Source organism: Rhineura floridana, chromosome 7 (genome assembly GCF_030035675.1).
Source record: "Rhineura floridana isolate rRhiFlo1 chromosome 7, rRhiFlo1.hap2, whole genome shotgun sequence".
Taxonomy (NCBI): domain Eukaryota; kingdom Metazoa; phylum Chordata; class Lepidosauria; order Squamata; family Rhineuridae; genus Rhineura; species Rhineura floridana.
Genome location: NC_084486.1, coordinates 43,220,883 through 43,238,153, shown reverse-complemented (window position 1 = coordinate 43,238,153; position 17,271 = coordinate 43,220,883). Strand labels below are relative to the sequence as shown.

General features: G+C 39.1%; 1 protein-coding gene across 13 annotated transcripts in view; it reads left to right on the top strand.

The window, feature by feature from the left end:
* The window catches only part of PRKG1 (protein kinase cGMP-dependent 1), a 1,123,517-nt gene that overhangs the window by 1,039,203 nt on the left and 67,043 nt on the right, over positions 1 to 17,271 (top strand). For 12 of the 13 annotated variants that reach the window (XM_061635360.1, XM_061635359.1, XM_061635362.1 and 9 more), the window contains one exon: positions 5,431 to 5,527. In XM_061635360.1, the coding sequence (XP_061491344.1) occupies positions 5,431 to 5,527 (97 nt within the window). Of the gene's footprint in view, positions 1 to 4,784; positions 5,330 to 5,430; positions 5,528 to 17,271 lie in introns of those variants that run through there. The other variant, XM_061635372.1, reaches the window with a different exon arrangement.

Genomic DNA, 17,271 nt, shown 5'->3' with positions numbered 1-17,271 from the left:
TATGAAGAGCCCTAGACAAGGTCCCAATTCCATACATGGAAAGAGAAGACAACACATGCCTGAGAGGGAAAAGTATGCTCACTCTTACACCTAGTTTCCTCAGGGAAATTAGCCCTCGTAAACAATCTTTCTTTGCCCATTCTTCCTGTCAAGTCATCTTTTCTCTCCCCATATGATCTGTCCTTTGCCCAAATCCCAAAGAAACATTCCTCTGTTTTAACAATTGATAATTCAACAGCACTGACTCTCTCAAACCAGGTCTATGCACAGTGCCTTGTATTTGGTTTTTAGTTGTATTTATGGACTCCCCCCATCCCCAAAATATACTGTGACTTTGCTAAAGAATGCATCCGTTGCTGTTAGAACAGCTTCTAAATATGCTGTATCTTGTTAAAGTTGACTGAACTAAAATGTGTAATATAGTAAACAGCTGCACATCAAATTGCTCGTGATATATGCAACATATTTCATGTTGCTAGCTATCAACCCATTTTTATCAATACTTTTCTGCTTGCCATCTCTTCCTACTTATAAATCTGGAAAAAAAATCTCATTGTTATAATCAAAAGATGGCCTCTGTCATCCTGTATAGCCTGAATATCACAAACACACACAAATCTCAGTAAAGTCTTATGTACCACTGCTTTCAATGATATTTAGTCATCATGACTAACTATAGCTGATTCAAAGTCCAAATTTATAACCAAATTGCAGTTGCTGCAAAAATGGCATAACCATTGTTTATGCACATTTCATTCTGTAGCCATCTTTTCACTTTACAGTTTGAGCATTAGATTGACTTAATAATACATGCCTAATTCTGAAATAAGGCTTTTGGATAATACAATAGCTCCTATGTTCTTACTATTCATGAGTTTCTCTGGGAACCAGATATTTTCCTGCTATGTGTTTATATGGGAAGGACAGTTGTTTTTTTGTTAGTAGTAGTAGTAGAGGAGGAAGAAGAAGAAGAAGAGGAAGTAGCAAAAGTATAAAAGAGGAAGCCTACAAAAAACCTCCTTTACCATTGCTTTTGCACCAACCATTGTTGGGGTTCATTCTACCCATCCACTTCCTTTCCCACCTATGAATTAACTGTTATTGTTATATGCCTTCAAGTTGATTACAACTTACGGTGACCCTATGAATCATTGATTAAAGAACCTGTTAACCCATTCATATAGAACTGTCTTTCCACTAAGACTTCATATGTCTACCTTGTAGTAGTCATCATGTGAATGGCATAGTCCTCTGAATCCATTCTTAGGCTGTAATCGTAAGGAAGGAAGATAACTTGGAAGTAAGTGCCACTAGAGGCTTATCCACATGGGAGCATTAGTTTGTATAAAAGATGCTTTTTTTTTTAACCTCTGGCTCCATTTTCAATTTGCACTGTCCACAGTAAGGGTTCAATTCCAGTTGTAAACACACTGTATTCTATTCACACTGGGATCAATCACATTAGGTAGGGGCTGATTGTTGCAGAGCAGCTGGAAGTTGCTTCTCAGCCCTTAGGAAACAAAATGAATGAAGGGAGGAGGAGGGAGTGGGTGTGGAGAGGGAAATGATTGACACACCCACCTAAAGCATTGGAGCAAAGCACCTACAAGGAGGAGCACAGCACTGTTGAGACATTTTTTGTTCCCTTTTCATATTAGCAGAGGATTGGGTTAGTACAGATTTACAGGGGGAAAACTGTATGATAACCTCTGTTTGCCGGCAACATCATATGAACCATGCAAATTAAAAGATGTGAATAGCACCAAACACACACTAAATCACCATGTAGATGAGCCCTAGATCTACATAGACAAGATTAGCAATATCAACTATGTTTTGTTTCAGATATGCCTTTACATTACAGAGTACAATATTAACTATGGTACAAAATACAAGAGCTAAAAAAACCCAAAAGAAATATAACAGAATTAAAAATAGATCTGTGAAGTACATTGACTAGGTTACAAAGCCTACCACAATATGTTCTTTATAATTCAGATATAGAGATTTGTAAACTAATCTTTCATTTGGCAGCTTTTTAGCTTTCTACCCCTTTAATATGCACATCATGACAAGTGTAAAACAATCAATAAGCAACTGTGTCAAACAAGGTTATTCCATGAACCACCATAGGCTCAGAGCTGATTAGCTTCCAAGATCAGATGTAATGTGTTGGCCATAGATGCAAGGTTACTGAAAGGACCTAGTAAAGTAAAGGACCTAATAAAAATCAAGTAGACTTTATTTGCCATCAGTCAGAACCTTTTGAAATAGGATTACCATGATGTTGCAATATGCTTTTGCAGTTTTTCTATTTTCTTGCCTTTTGGGTTTGTGATCTTTTGGGGCATCTAACTTCTAGCAGGACACCTCCCCCGCTCTGCTACCACTCTTAGGGCTCAACCTGGTTAGACACCTGCCCCAGACAGCAACATGTGACAGGAAACCCTGACTGCTGTTCCCTGTATTGCTGCTATTTTTTTAAATCATTGTGTGTATGATCCAAGTGCTCATAAGACTCTCAGCTGAGAGAAACAGCAGCAGCAGCAGCAGCAGCAGCAGCAACAACAACAACAACAACCACAAGATGTAGAGCCTTCTGCCTCTGGGCCTATCAGGCAGCAGCAAGGAGAAGGATGAAGAGCATCATCTGCCACCTGGCAAGCCCAGAGATAGAGATGATGGTTGTGATAGTCACTCTGACTGTGATGGTCACTATTACTGCTAGTCCTTGCCACCAGGCACAATGAGTATCAGAGACAAGGAAAAGAGCAGCCGCAGGGAAAGATAACCAGTGTTTTGTGCACACACCCACTGATCACTTGGCACCCAAAAGCCAGGAACAGGCCATTCCTCAGCCACCCAAACAAGATTCTTCCATGAAAAGACACTGCAAGCAAATGCTTCAGAAGGGAAGGGAAGTGCATCAGTTACATTCAATTTTTGAATTAGATTAGACTATGAAATATGACAGATATAAGGCTCACTGTTATGTATACATAAATTTCAGTGGAAGGAAAGAAATAATATAGATGAAGACCTGTAGTGGCATAACATTTTATTTTGAGTCTAGCAATGTAGATAAACTGTTGAAAACTTCATCAGCAAGCATAATGTTTTAGGATTGCTTTGGATGTGCATTTAACATTTATAATCTTTTTTTTAACATTTTGCTGCCCGTGTTACCAGTCCAATGAGGTTCTTTTTGGTCATGTGAGATCTTTTGTTGGTATAATCTCTAGCACAAGGCTATATAGTTAATAAAATGCCATTTATTTTATTTATTTATTTTATTTATTTATTTTATTTCATTTATAAACCGCCCATAGCCAATGGCTCCCTGGGCGGTGTACAACATACATTATAATACAATAAGTCAACAAAAATCAATAAATATAGAATACAGATACATAATAACACAACAATATTTAAGATAACTAAAGCATTAAGACATTAAAATACATAACAGTATATTAAAATGTATTAAAATGGGTTTAAAATGCCTGGGAGAATAGGAAGGTTTTAGCCTGGCGCCGAAAAGATAACAACGTAGGCGCCAGGCGTACCTCCTCGGGGAGACTGTTCCACAATTCGGGGGCCACCACAGAAAAGGCCCTGGATCTTGTCATTACCCTCCGAGCTTCTTGATGACTCGGTACTTGGAGGAGGGCCTTAGATGTCGAACAAAGTGTACGGGTAGGTTCATAGCGGGAGAGGCATTCCAACAGGTATTGCGGGCCCACACCGTGCAAGGCTTTACAGGTCAATACCAGCACCTTGAATCTGGCCCGGAAACAAATCGGCAACCAGTGCAAACGGGCCAGAACAGGTGTAATATGTGAGGACCGATTGGTCCTCGTTAATAGTCTGGCTGCTGCGTTTTGCACTAGCTGCAGCTTCCGAACCGTCTTCAAGAGCAGCCCCACGTAGAGTGCATTACAGTAATCCAATCTAGAGGTCACTAGAGCATGAACAACTGAGGCGAGGTCGTCACCGCCAAGATAGGGGCGTAGTTGGGCTACCAAACGAAGATGGTAGAATGCATTCCGAGCCACCGAGGCTACCTGAGCCTCGAGTGACAAGGAAGGATCGAAAAGAACCATTAACACTAAGCATCTACATTTTTAATGCATGTGCTAGTAAATTAAACATACCGGCCAGAATTCAGAACACCATATAACAAGTTTTGCATGCCTAAGGGTTTCTCCTAAACAGGGTTCACCCCCGTACTACATGAGCACTTGTTTTTGAAACCTAAAGGAGCACACTTAAAAAAAAACAAAAAAAACCACCCAAGCTTTTAATTGTGTTCCAGAAAGACACACCCAACTGAAATAGATGGAGCTAAACAGGCACAGCCAAGAATCCCCTCTAATTTTTACTTAACCATGACCGTAAATGTAAATGTAAATGTAGTCCATTTTGGAATGCTTGGGAAACCATCCACTCCCTACATGGTGAACGTTACTATTGCATACTGTTTCTGAAGAACAAATGTAGCCTGTGAAGAGCTGCACACACAAAATATCTTTTGTCTGGCATCCAAATGCTTCTCAGATCAACCTTCAGTAAGTGGGTGGAACCTGTTCTTCCATTTACCCTCTTAGCCTTTCTAAAAATACTGTAATCCCCAACAAGGAACTATTTGGAGAGATTCATCTGCATGGGTATACCCATGGGAGGCTTACTTTTGGCATGCATGCATGTGTCAGCTTCACATGGCTTGCATAGCTAGTACTGTGTACGTTTTTATTACAACCAGCTCTGTACACAGACTAAAGAGACAGCTTCTGGATTTGGGGACCACAAGTTTTGGAAGTTGTATGCTAAGTTTCTTGATGTAGGAGAAGGGAAAATGCTCTTTTAGCAATGTTAATGTGTGTCTGAAATAATTCCTTTCAGACATCCGCACACCAGTTCCTCAGCTTTTTGGATCTGATTTCATAAAACTTGGCTGTGATTTCTCTCTGAGGATCTTAATTATCTTGCCACTTTCAATAAACATTTATAGAAACTCGGCCAGCTTGCGGACAAGGGAAACTCGTATGAAAGACTTTATCTTCCAAAAATACTAAAAGGGAAAAATAAAAACCCACCAAAAAAAAACAACCCTTACCAGAAGATTAATAGAAACTGTCAAGATGTAGCATTCAACTGATAACTGAAACTGAATTATAGCACAAAGCATTTGCATTACAGACATGCTGTTGGCGCATTTGGTTTATTTTGAGGGTGAAATGCAAGTAGATTTTGAATGTGGATCTGGGACCAATAAAACAATGGGTGAGAAAACAAAGAAACTTTAAGAAGCAACATGGAAATTAAGATGGTAAACTCCATTCAACGCTCATGTCAGCCAGGAACAAAATTATATAGTACTCACGTTTGCACCTCTAAGAAATTTCCATTTTTTCACATTAAAAAATCCAGATATGAAGCCGAAGCTGCCTTCTTCGCCAACCTGAAACTGTCTGACTTCAACATCATTGACACCCTTGGAGTTGGAGGTTTTGGAAGAGTTGAACTGGTAGGTAACAATTCTTTTTTAACATTTCACGGTTGTGTTGTGCTTTTGGCGAGTGGGGGGCACAAAGATTGGGAAGAATATTTAGCTTTCCCTTGTTATTGTACCTGATGAAGAGAAATATTGCCAAAGATAGGGTTGTAAAGTTGTCAGTCACTAAAAAGCAGCGATAAACTTTGCAACAGCTGTAAAAAAAATTAATCTGAATAAACTCCTGTCACTGCCTTGACACGTTTAGATTTTTCACTCTCCAGTGTACTCTGTATTTAAATAGTGTGACAGCTAGGAGGGAAAAAATCTTCCAACCAATATATTAAAATAAGGACTTACATGGGTTCTGATACAATTTCAGAAGGAACACAGTTTTTATCATTTACTTACTGCTATTATATTTGCTCTGCTCCAGGTCTTTGCAATGAAGATAAAAGTAATTATTTCTCAGCTTGTAACTGAATTTAGGAAATAATTAAAATAGGAATAGACTATTGGCATTTTTTGTTGTTTTAATTTTGTATATTCTGTTCTGAATTATATTTTATCTATATTGTTAGCTGCTCTGGGAGCAGAAGTTTATGCAGAAGGCATGGGATATTGTTATTGTTACATGCCTTCAAGTCGATTATGACTTATGGTGACACTATGAATCCTTTGTATATATTCATTGAGTTTTCATGGTAAGAGGTATTCAGAGGTGGTTTACCATTGCCTTCCTCTAAGCCAGGAGGTCTCCCATCCAAGTACTAGCCAGGCCTGACCCTGCTTAGCTTCCAAGATCAGACGAGATCAGGCTTGTTCAGGGTAGTATGGCCTTATGGGATATATATTATACAAATAAATAAATAATATTAATAAAATTATATTGAACTTGTGTGTATATATATGTGTAAAAGGAAAGTATCAGTAATCAGTATGTAATTTTTGTTCTATATATGTGTATGTATAAAATATGCAGGTAGAGAATATAAAATATTATTAGTCGAGTGAGTCATTTGTGAGATCATGTGAACCACAGATTTATAGTAACAAGGACTCCCTGACACATGACACCTGTCAGACTCTTAGGAACTCCTTTAAGTTATGTACAGTGCAGTGCAGTAAACAGGCTTTCTGCTGCCTTTGCAAAGGGATATCCCTTCCATAAAAGTAAGGCAAGCAAGTAGTCATGTCATTAACAACTTCTTCTCTGGATAGCTGAGCAGGTTGTGGGAGCAATCTAGAGAGATGCATACACACACTGTGCACCCAAAATTATTTTTGTTTAAGCAGACAATGATCATGAGCCAAAGAACTTTGCAGCTAAGGCTGTAATCCAAAATGCACTTACTAGGTAGCTGGGGAGTAAGCCCCACAGAGTGGGGCAGCTCCACATACTGCATATGAATTAGATTGGGGTTTCAAAAGAGATTGCAATATGGCATCATGAAACTAGAATAGGCTTAAAGTATTTCCCTATAAACAACTGTCAAACAATTCCTGGCATGCACATGCTTTCTGCCAGATTTCCTTATCAGCATCTCTTACACCAAACTTCATGAACACAAAAAGCAGTTGAGGGCAAGTCAAGTCCTGGGCTACCCCTCTTGACATTGTACCTCACTCAGAGCCATTGGGACACCAGTGAGAGGCCACACTCATCTAAATAAACAGATGTCTTAGGGGGTGGGGGAGACAGAGCACAGCTGGAGCCGATCAAGAATAAAGACGTGTGGATCCAAAGAGCTGAAAAGCAGATGAAAGCTGGAGGGGGGGAGATAGAGTGCAAGTACAAGGAGATTTGGAGGCATACATCCAAACCTCTGGTGGTACAGGAGAGGAAGCACCACCCCTTGCCAGGATGCCACAGTGACCTAGAGAAGAGCTCCAGAATCACCCAGGGAATAGGGCAGCTAGAAGGGAATTACCTGGGTTCCACCCAGATTCTAGCTGCCATCTTGTTATCTGGGTTTGCTTCCTGGGTACCCAGTGAATTGTGCACTTGGCACAAGGAAATTATCCATGAGGGGCCCCTAGAGAGAGAAGGGGAGAATTGTTCACCAATTATAGAGTTTTTAAATGTTGTAAGCTGCTTTGAATGGTTTTGCAGCTTAAAAAGCTCAAAAAAAGCAGCTTAAAAATATTATTAAATAAATAAAAATAAATTACCAACCTGACCCCTTTGACCCCCAACTGTGTTTCCTGGAAAGCCCAAATCTTCTTACCTTGACTTTGCATGCTCTGAAGACCAAGATGCTCTCGGGTGGATTTGGTGGCACCTAGGATCTTCTGATCCCACCTTGTAGAACCCTAGCAAGATATAAGAAAGACTTACATCAGCCTTCCCCTATTTTTGGGTCCCCAGATGTTGCTGGACTACAGTTCCCATAATTCCTGATAACTGGCCATGGTGGCTGTGGGGAGTTGTAGTCCAGCAACATCTGGGGACCCAAAGGTTGGAAAAAGCTGACTTATATCTTGCAGGGAGCAATTCCCCCATGTGACAATGATACGGACTTACCTGAAGATTCCAGTAGGGGTCCACATTCCTCTCTCCCTTGATAGACTTTTCCTTTTTGCTGATTTTTATTGTTACCTAGCCTTGTTTGTTATTTTAAGGAGATTCATGAAAGCAATGGAACAAGCAGGTTTTGATGTGCCCCTTCTGGCAAGCCCTCAACAAGCATTCTTTATTGTTCTGAGCTCTCAGTGGCAAATGCAGTGGGTAGTATGGTGAAAGTTTAATTAGATTAGAACCAGAGGAAGGTTGGGTGTTCGCAATTTCACACTAGCTGAATAATGAGCCCATGTCAATAAAGAAACTTAGAATCATAGAATCATAGAATAGTAGAGTCCTTAGCTCATACTTACAGGCAAAAGGGAAACTTTGGGAGGAAGATGTCCTCAGGCACTGAACAGCCTTAATTCCTGCAAAAAATTCAGACTTGCTGCTCTAAAGTTGTCTCTTTCTGCTCCCAAGGTCAATCAGGGAACATGACTTCCTCATTAGACAGTAAAGCAGGCAGGCTTAGAAGCTATTGCGTATCTGGGCAGACCCTTTCATTCTGTAGCCTCTAGTTGACAAATAGCTTATTAGGTGTAATAGCCATATTACAAAATAGGTAGCACACAACTCAGAATGAAACATCTTCTTTAAAAGAAAATGTTTGTGGCTGAAACAAAATTATTTTCCTCGGCCATAGCTCAAGCGCTGCAGCTCATATGGAATACAATAGGCTGGTCTGGTTTCTGGAAGTATGCTACACTAGCGCTCCAAAGTCTGTATTATACAGCCACAAGAGTGGCTGCATACTATAGCCAGCATGGATTTTTCACATTCCGCAATGTTAAATTGAAAATACCCCCATGCCATTTTGATGCTTCCCATGAGTTCATTTCAAAACAAAACCTTACAAAACTTACAGTACTGAACTCAGAAACACTTGCTTAACAACCCTCTCAATTTTCATGGCGATACACAAAGCAGTCAGACAGAATCAAGAGTTCAAATCTAAAAAGAGAGGAAAAAAACTACAAAGCCCTTTTGGACTTCTTTCTCTGAGAGATCTCATAATCTGTTGAAATTCATTAAAAATCAGCCAGGTTCACAGAGTACCTGTAATCCTAATATTGGCCTTGCCCCATACTCTGACCTTCATCTTCTGCCATTTAAAGGTTTAAAAAATGCCTGGCTGATTTTTAATTAATTTAAGAAATTTTGACTGGAAGCCAATGATAAGGGCAGGCATGCTCAGTAAGAACCAACTGTCAGTGTTCTAAAAGCCTCACAGCTGCTGGGCTTGGTGAATCAGGGGGCCACACTCACACCAGACTTTGATTTCACTTGAGACAGTCAGGTCTTCCCTCAGAGAATCATGGGAAGTGTAGTTTGTGAAGGGTGCTGAGGGGAGACTGCTATTCCACTGACAGAGCTTCAGTGGCCAGACTGGTTTAACAGTCAGCTACTCTGATTGAAGGTCTCTGAGGGGAACAGGGTGTCTCCTAGCAACTCTCAGCACCTTTCACTAACTACACTTCCCAGGATACTTTAAGAGAAGCCATGACTGTCCAAAGTGCAATAAAGGCTTGGTGTGGATGTGGCCAGGGACAGCTTTGGTTTAAATTTGGGTGGGAGGCTACATGTGACTGTTGTAGAATAAAAAGGTGGGGGAAACACTGAAAAGCAATGATACTGTTCACAATGTTTTCCTTTTGCTCTCTGCTATCTTTTTGGCACATTTTGAAGACTTTTCCTCTTTTAACAAGCCTTTCAAGTTGAGACCTATCCCAGTCTGCATCTGTGTTAGAATTGCTTTTAATATGTTTTCTTTAATAATGTTTTTAATCCTTTTTTTTTAAAAAAAGATTTTTTAAAGCTTTTTTAAAAATGTTTTTAAGGTTTTCTTTTAATGGAATTTAAAGTCTTTTTATAATGTTTTAAAGTGTTTTTATCGTTTCTGTTTGCCACCCTGGGCTACTGCTAGGAGGAAGGGTGGGATATAAATCAAATAATAAATAAATAAAGGAAAGGGGCTTTCCTTCTGCCCAGTACCCACCCACCCAATCTCCTCCCCGTCCCTCCCCCAGGTCAGTGTTGGACTACGACTTGGGAGACCAGGGTTCGAATCCCCACACAGCCATGAAGCTCACTGGGCGACCTTGGGCCAGTCACTGCCTCTCAGCCTCAGAGGAAGGCAATGGTAAAACCACCTCTGAATACCATTTACCATGAAAACCCTAGTCATAGGGGCACCATAAGTTAGAATCAACTTGAAGGCAGTCCATTTCCATTTTCAAACATGATTGCACAGAAATAAATCCCATTGAACTCAAAAAGTATGCAAACAATCAAACCCACCCTCCCTTCTCCCCCCTCCTATTCCCTCCCTCTTGCCTCCCTCTTCCTTTGCCCCTCCCTCTCCATCCCCTTCCAATCCCCTCCTTCTGAACTCAATAAATCCCACTGAACTCAATAAGCATGCAAATGATCAATCCATTCTCAGCAAACTTGGACAGGATCCCATTTCTTATCTCCCAGATTGAAAAGCAGGGAAATTCACTAATAGGCAAAAAACCTTGCGGTTTAAGAACGTACCTATAGCCCACAGATCTTTCTATCAAACTTTAAAAAGCAGGGAAATTGGGCAGCTATAGTGAATGCACCAGGGGAGCAGGAGACCTGACCTCCTCTCTGAGATATTGGACTGCCCTACAAATTTGTCAGAATGCAAACACCATTTGGGTTGGTCTTTCATACTCCAATCCACTTGCTGTGTAGCTTGGAAGAAGTTTGTAACATGTGCCTCTGAGTATATGGTGAGTGATGGCAACACCTGCAATCATCCCAAATAATAGAAAGAGGACATGTGCTGTGCTGATCTTGTTTTAGCAGGGAGGAAGCAACATTATTAAGACAGTTGATATAGTTCAGATGGTCACTTTAAATATGTCTGATTTACTTTGCAATTTTAGTGAGGTTTCCTGTAGGAAATCATTTTCTTTTGTTTCTATTTCTGTGAATATGTGAAGTAGAGCAAAATTTGAAATAAAAAAACTCCAAACATAATTGTGGAATAATGGCACTGACTTCTGCAGAATAATCTCCAGTGGACCTCAGGAGTGTCTCAATTTGCGACTTCCGGGAAGGGTGACTTAGCCTGTGCCTGCTTTTGAGACGGGCTCCTGCCTCAAAAGAAGCTTATTCAGATATATCAGTCAGTTTTTTCTTTTTTTTTGACTGATTAAACTTCTCCCGGGTAGGGAGAAACGAAGAGATTAACCTCAAAGCCTATTTTTGTTGGGACGACCAGATCTCATTAATTTATGGGACGAGGTCCAGCCGACGAAGGTGGGACGGATAACGAAACAAAACCTGCGACAGGGTTGTAAGGAGCTGAAAATTGAATTGAGTAAAATGACGCAGGAGATTAAAGATATAGGGGTCCCTGTGAGAGAGGTGACCCTGGAAGGGGTCCCTGTGAGAGAGGAGACCCCGGAGATTGGAACAAACGTGGAACAGGAAAAAGATTTGGAGTCTATGGACTTTAGAAATAAAATCTATTGTTTGGAGACACAGGAGATTAAAGACATAGGGGTCCTTGTGAGAGAGGAGACCCTGGAGACTGGAACAGGGGTCCCTGTGAGAGAGGAGACCCTGGAGACTGGAACAGGGGTCCCTGTGAGAGAGGAGACCCCGGAGATTGGAACAAACGTGGAACAGGAAAAAGATTTGGAGTCTATGGACTTTAGAAATAAAATCTATTGTTTGGAACTCAATGTTATCTCTGAAGAAATTAATGAAGATTCTAGAGATAAAGTTATCAATGGCATGGATAATCTTCTGGACTGGAATGATGTGATGGAGCCCAATATAGAGAAAATCTATGGAATTAACTGCAGCCATGTGACAATGGAAAAACTTTCAAGAGATGACCCAGTGTATTTTGAAAAAAAGAACAGAGATATGATTTTACAGCAGTATTTCAGCAACCTATTCAGAATGGATGGCAAGAAAATATTTGGGATAGAGGTAATTCCCATCAGACTCTTACTATATGACTATGGCTTTGACAGCAAGATTATTATGGAATACTGATAATGGAAGATTGGATACCGAAATTACTGGACTTAACAAGACTACTGAAGATGGAAGATGGAAAATGGAACTAATAGGGATAATAGAATAATGGCTACTGAAATTACTGAACCTAACAGATTTTGATGTGATGGATTAATTGAAATGTTTATTTTTACTATGGTTATGACAATAAGATTATCATAATTAGTAATGAGATGGATTAATCGATATGCTTATCTGGAAAAAAAAAATTGATAGATATATTTCTTAAAGAATTGAAACCTCTCTTTGACTTTTTGTGGAAAGAATAAAGTAATGTTTATGAGATTTGATGATTAAGTAAGATAATTATTGGAGGAAAGTGATTTTATAATATGACTTAAGAGACAGGATTGTTATATATTATAGACTTATAACTGATCTGATCTTTGACAAATGGGAAGTCAATATTTTACTCTTTATTTTTTATTTTTTATTTTTATTTTTATTTTTTATTTTTTTTTTTTGTTTAACTATTTTTGATTTTGTTTTTTGTCTTTGAATGTTTTATGATTTCGTCTTGTATGTTTTATGAAAATTTGAATAAAAATTATTGAAAAAAAAAAAAAAGGAGTGTCTCAATTTGCACAAGATAAAACAGTGGGAGGAGAAATATATTCTAGCAAAATGCTAGGTGTGCTCTATGTTTTTAATTCACTGTGCCCACCTTGCCTTCAATGAAGTGGTTTAAACATAGCAGGCTGAAAACATGCCACCTCTTTTTTCCAACAGCTAGGGGTCATTGCTGAAGTAGCAACATATTGTAATCAGTCTGATTTTACATCAAACTGCAGTTTCAGGTCCAACTGTTAATGCACCCAAGATAGAAATAGAACATAACCTCCAATTTGAAACACAAAAGGCTGTCTTCACCATCATATGACATTGACCAATAAAAAGGCTTTGAAATTAATAGAATAAATTTGACACAGATTTCTAGGATGAATAATGAGGGAATAAAATTTTCTAGTTTAGATTCTCTGTAGAAACATTAGTAACACAGGAAAGAAGCAAAGTAAGAAGAACACCAACAAACATACACAAATATAATTCTCTATGTTTGGAGATGGCAGGCGTTGCCACCACTCACCATATACTCAGAGGCACGTTACCAAATTCTTGCAAGCTACACAGGAAGTGGATTGGACTGTGAAAGACCAACCCAAATTGTTTTTACATTCTGACAAATTTGTAGGGCAGTCCAATATCTCAGAGAGGAGGTTAGGTCTCCTGCTCCCCTGGTGCATTCACTATAGCTGCCCAATTTCCCTGCTTTTTAAAGTTTGATAGAAAGATCTGTGGGCTATAGGTACGTTCTTAAACCACAAGGTTTTTTGCCTATTAGTGAATTGACTTTCAATTCTGTTATGAACATGCCTTTTAAATATTGTACTTTTGTTATTTACAGTCCTAGTAGGATCAGTCCCCTACATTCCCATAAGAGCCAGTTCAGAACTGTGACCTGAATTTTGTCCTGATTCAGCTGCTGCTTCCTAGGGAACATGCTGCTTTATGTGGGAACAGTAGCTAAAAAACATGCTGCTCTGCTTATGCATATCCACAGCAGAATGTGACATCTATAACCAGGATTGTGCTGTTCTTCCTCAACATGGCTGATTCTCTGGAAATGCTTGAGCTGTTTCATGTGGATAGACTTTCAGATGCCTGAATTGGGCCTATGTTTCATCATTATAAATGTGGCCCAAACAATATGTTAAATGCTTGAATGTATTTAACTGGTTGGTGTATCATTTTTTAAATAGCAGGCACCGGGTGGGTTTATCCTCAGAACTATAGCGCATGGGGAGCAGGGGTCATTTCTGTCCCCCAGCACTGCAGTCCCAGTGAAAATAGCCACCCAATTCTGTTCGCCCTGGGAGGAGGCAGCCATTCGTGCTTTTTATTTGCACCACCTTGCTGAGGAAAAGCTTAAACCCCTCTCCTGCACAACACTGTCTCAACCCTGATCCCTTCCCTCTGTACCTGCTACTTCAAAACTATAAAAATGCATATTAAATCCATTCACATATTTAACCAATAGTCAGGTTCAACCCATTTGAAATGTGGTGTTGGAGGAGAGCTTTGCGCATACCATGGACTGCGAAAAAGACAAATAATTGGGTGTTAGAACTAATTAAACCAGAACTATCACTAGAAGCTAAAATGATGAAACTGAGGTTATCATACTTTGGACACATCATGAGAAGACATGATTCACTAGAAAAGACAATAATGCTGGGAAAAACAGAAGGGAGTAGAAAAAGAGGAAGGCCAAAGAAGAGATGGATTGATTCCATAAGCCACAGACCTCAATTTAACAAGAAGTGAACAGGGTATACACAGATGCTATTGGAGGTGGCTGATTCATAGGGTCGCCATAAGTCATAATTGACTTGAAGGCATATAACAATAACAGGTTGACATGATCAGCTCTCTCTGGAAAGTTCCTCAATTCTGTACAAAGGAATATAGGAACATGCCTTATTCTGAGTCAGACCATTGGTCCATCTAGCTCAGTATTGTCTACACTGGCTGGTGGCAGCTGTCCAGGGTCTCAGGTGGGGGATGTTGAACCCAGGACCTTCTGCATGCAAAGCTGATGCTCTGCTACTGATCTACAGTCCTTCTCCTGTAGCTTTTCTATAGCCCGTTGTTCCACAACAATCTGAGTTGAAACATTTATTTTCCAAATTTTAGATAGCTAGTAGTAGGTAGGAATGATGGTAGACGTATTTTAGCAGTGAATACATCCATCTGAATATCTAGCATATTTTAATATTGCCTCTATTTTAAAATGGTTCTTGACTTCCAGAAAATAGGAAATTGGATAAATTAAAATGAAATAAATGTAATGAATGCAGCATGTTCTCTTACAGGTCTGTACTTTTAAAAGTATTTAGTGTAGGGATGGACTAAACAACCTAATTATGTCCCATTTAAGTTTCGCTGGTGTTTGGTCATAAGTCTCTTCCATCCTGTTTTCTGTAGACTTTTATAAAAATGCATGAAAAGTCTGCAATTGTACACGATTTTGCACAAACTTTTTATGTAAATTGCACACTTTACAATTGTTTTCAGTGCATTTTCCCATGCATTAAATATTGTGTTTGCATTTTTCTTTACATAAAATACATATTTTTGTGCACACCTTTTGCGCAACAAAACTGCATTTCAGAATCTGGGTAAGTGTCTAATCGGATTTGCATTGCGATCTGCCAGCAAGTTCAAGAACATTGGATTGGGCTAGTCCACTACGAAAAGTGGACCAAACCAAATCTTCCTCCACTCCACACCCGCAAGCACCACATCATTTTTCAGTTACGGGTGCAGAGTGTTAAATGTCTATAAAGAAAATCCATCTTCATATTTTGACATAAACAAAGTAATATTAAATATATTCTCAAATATCACTGTTACATACCAACCATGAACCTTAAAGCTGTACATTTTCTTTCTCTGGAAAACACTGATCAAGTAAAAAAGCATTGCTTAAGTGCTGTTTATAGCACTATCTTGAATTTTGTGGTTAGAGTTTTCCATCACCAAGGTATTACTTTGCTATCAAGTAATCAGTTGTAAGGTTGAAAACTGGAATGTCTGTGATTCAGAACTGGTATTTGCTGTCTGGCTGTCAAGAATGCATTGGTCTATAGTTTAATGTTCAGATGTGGCTTGTTATAAGTACACGGATGGTGTTCCAGACACCTTTGTAAGTGCCAATTGTTTTGAGAATGCATTCCCTGGACCAATTTAAATGCAGATACATGTCGATTAAATGAGACAGTTATTTAAATAATAGTCAATTCCAAGAAGATTGGAATGGAACTTGGGGGATTTAGGGTTTTCTTTAGCAGAAAAGGCCACATCATAGTAAGCCACGCCATAAAAATTATGCAGTGAAAAATGTGTGCTATCACATGCAGCCATGGGGTCCCTCCTATGTAATTTGGTTGTCCTTATAAGTTAATAGACATTTCCAGTAAACTTGAATTACTATTCATGGAGTTTCCCACTTTTTATTATTTAAGGAATCTGTCCTTAGTCTCATATTACATTATCTCTGTGGATACTATTTTTGTTTTGTTTTTCTTCACCTCAGATGGCAGACAGTAGCCATGAGGATCTTGTAGCAAGAGACTGGAAGAAACTTGTTACATTTTCAGGGAAAGACTAGAAAGGGCTCACAGTTTGGGTTTTAAGTGAGAAAAATCACAAATCCCTCTTCACATAGCACATTTCCATTAAGTAAATACAACTTTGCAAACTGCTTGGAAGGCTATTTTGGCATTAAGTGGTATATAAATGTAATTATCATCATCATGATGCTAACAAAATAACATTGGGAAGTTCCCTTTAGAACTCTGTAGTCCTTTTCAGGTGTTTAATATCAGGGTCAAGTCATCCTAACAGGACTGTGGAAATGTATATGCTAGCTCTGTCCCTTGATCATTATCAAAGAACCCTACAAAAACAGGTTTTTGATACAGCCAAGTGTGTTCCCACAAGTATAGGAGGTTCCCCGCTTCAAACTTCCTTCAACTAAGGATGGAAGGATGTGTCAATTTTGGTTTGCTCAGTTTCTCATTTTGCCAGTTCCCAGATTTCTTCAGCAATTTGTAATTAAAAAAACACAAAAATCTTAAATGAAGATTCTTCAGCATTTTAGTGTAAATATCTCCTAATAAACACGTTTTGTATGCAGCTTTGACCAATGTACACATTTTTTCAAGCAATGGTGCATTTTGTATGTTATTTTCACTACTATAAGTTCATTTTTATGCACACTTTAACCCAATATATGCATTTTTGTAAACATTGGTTGGTTGGAGAACTGCATTGCAAAATTTGGATACGTATGGATTTCGAAGGATGACTGTGTTTCGGTACTCATATTGTTTCAGAAAGTACAAATTTGATAGATTTGGCTTTAAATGTGAACAGAATCAAATTTCTCTCCCATCTCTACTGTCAAGTCATGGAGGGTGACAGGAACAATGATGCAGTGGTGGCGGCGAAGTGCATTTATCTCTGTGGCTATAGGTGTTTATTTAACCCTCATATCAAACACCTGAAGAGGGCTAATGTGCTTGGTACTTAAAAAGGGATTGCAGTGTATATAAGAGTAAAAACATAGTATAACAGGCAAACCTGGGGGAGA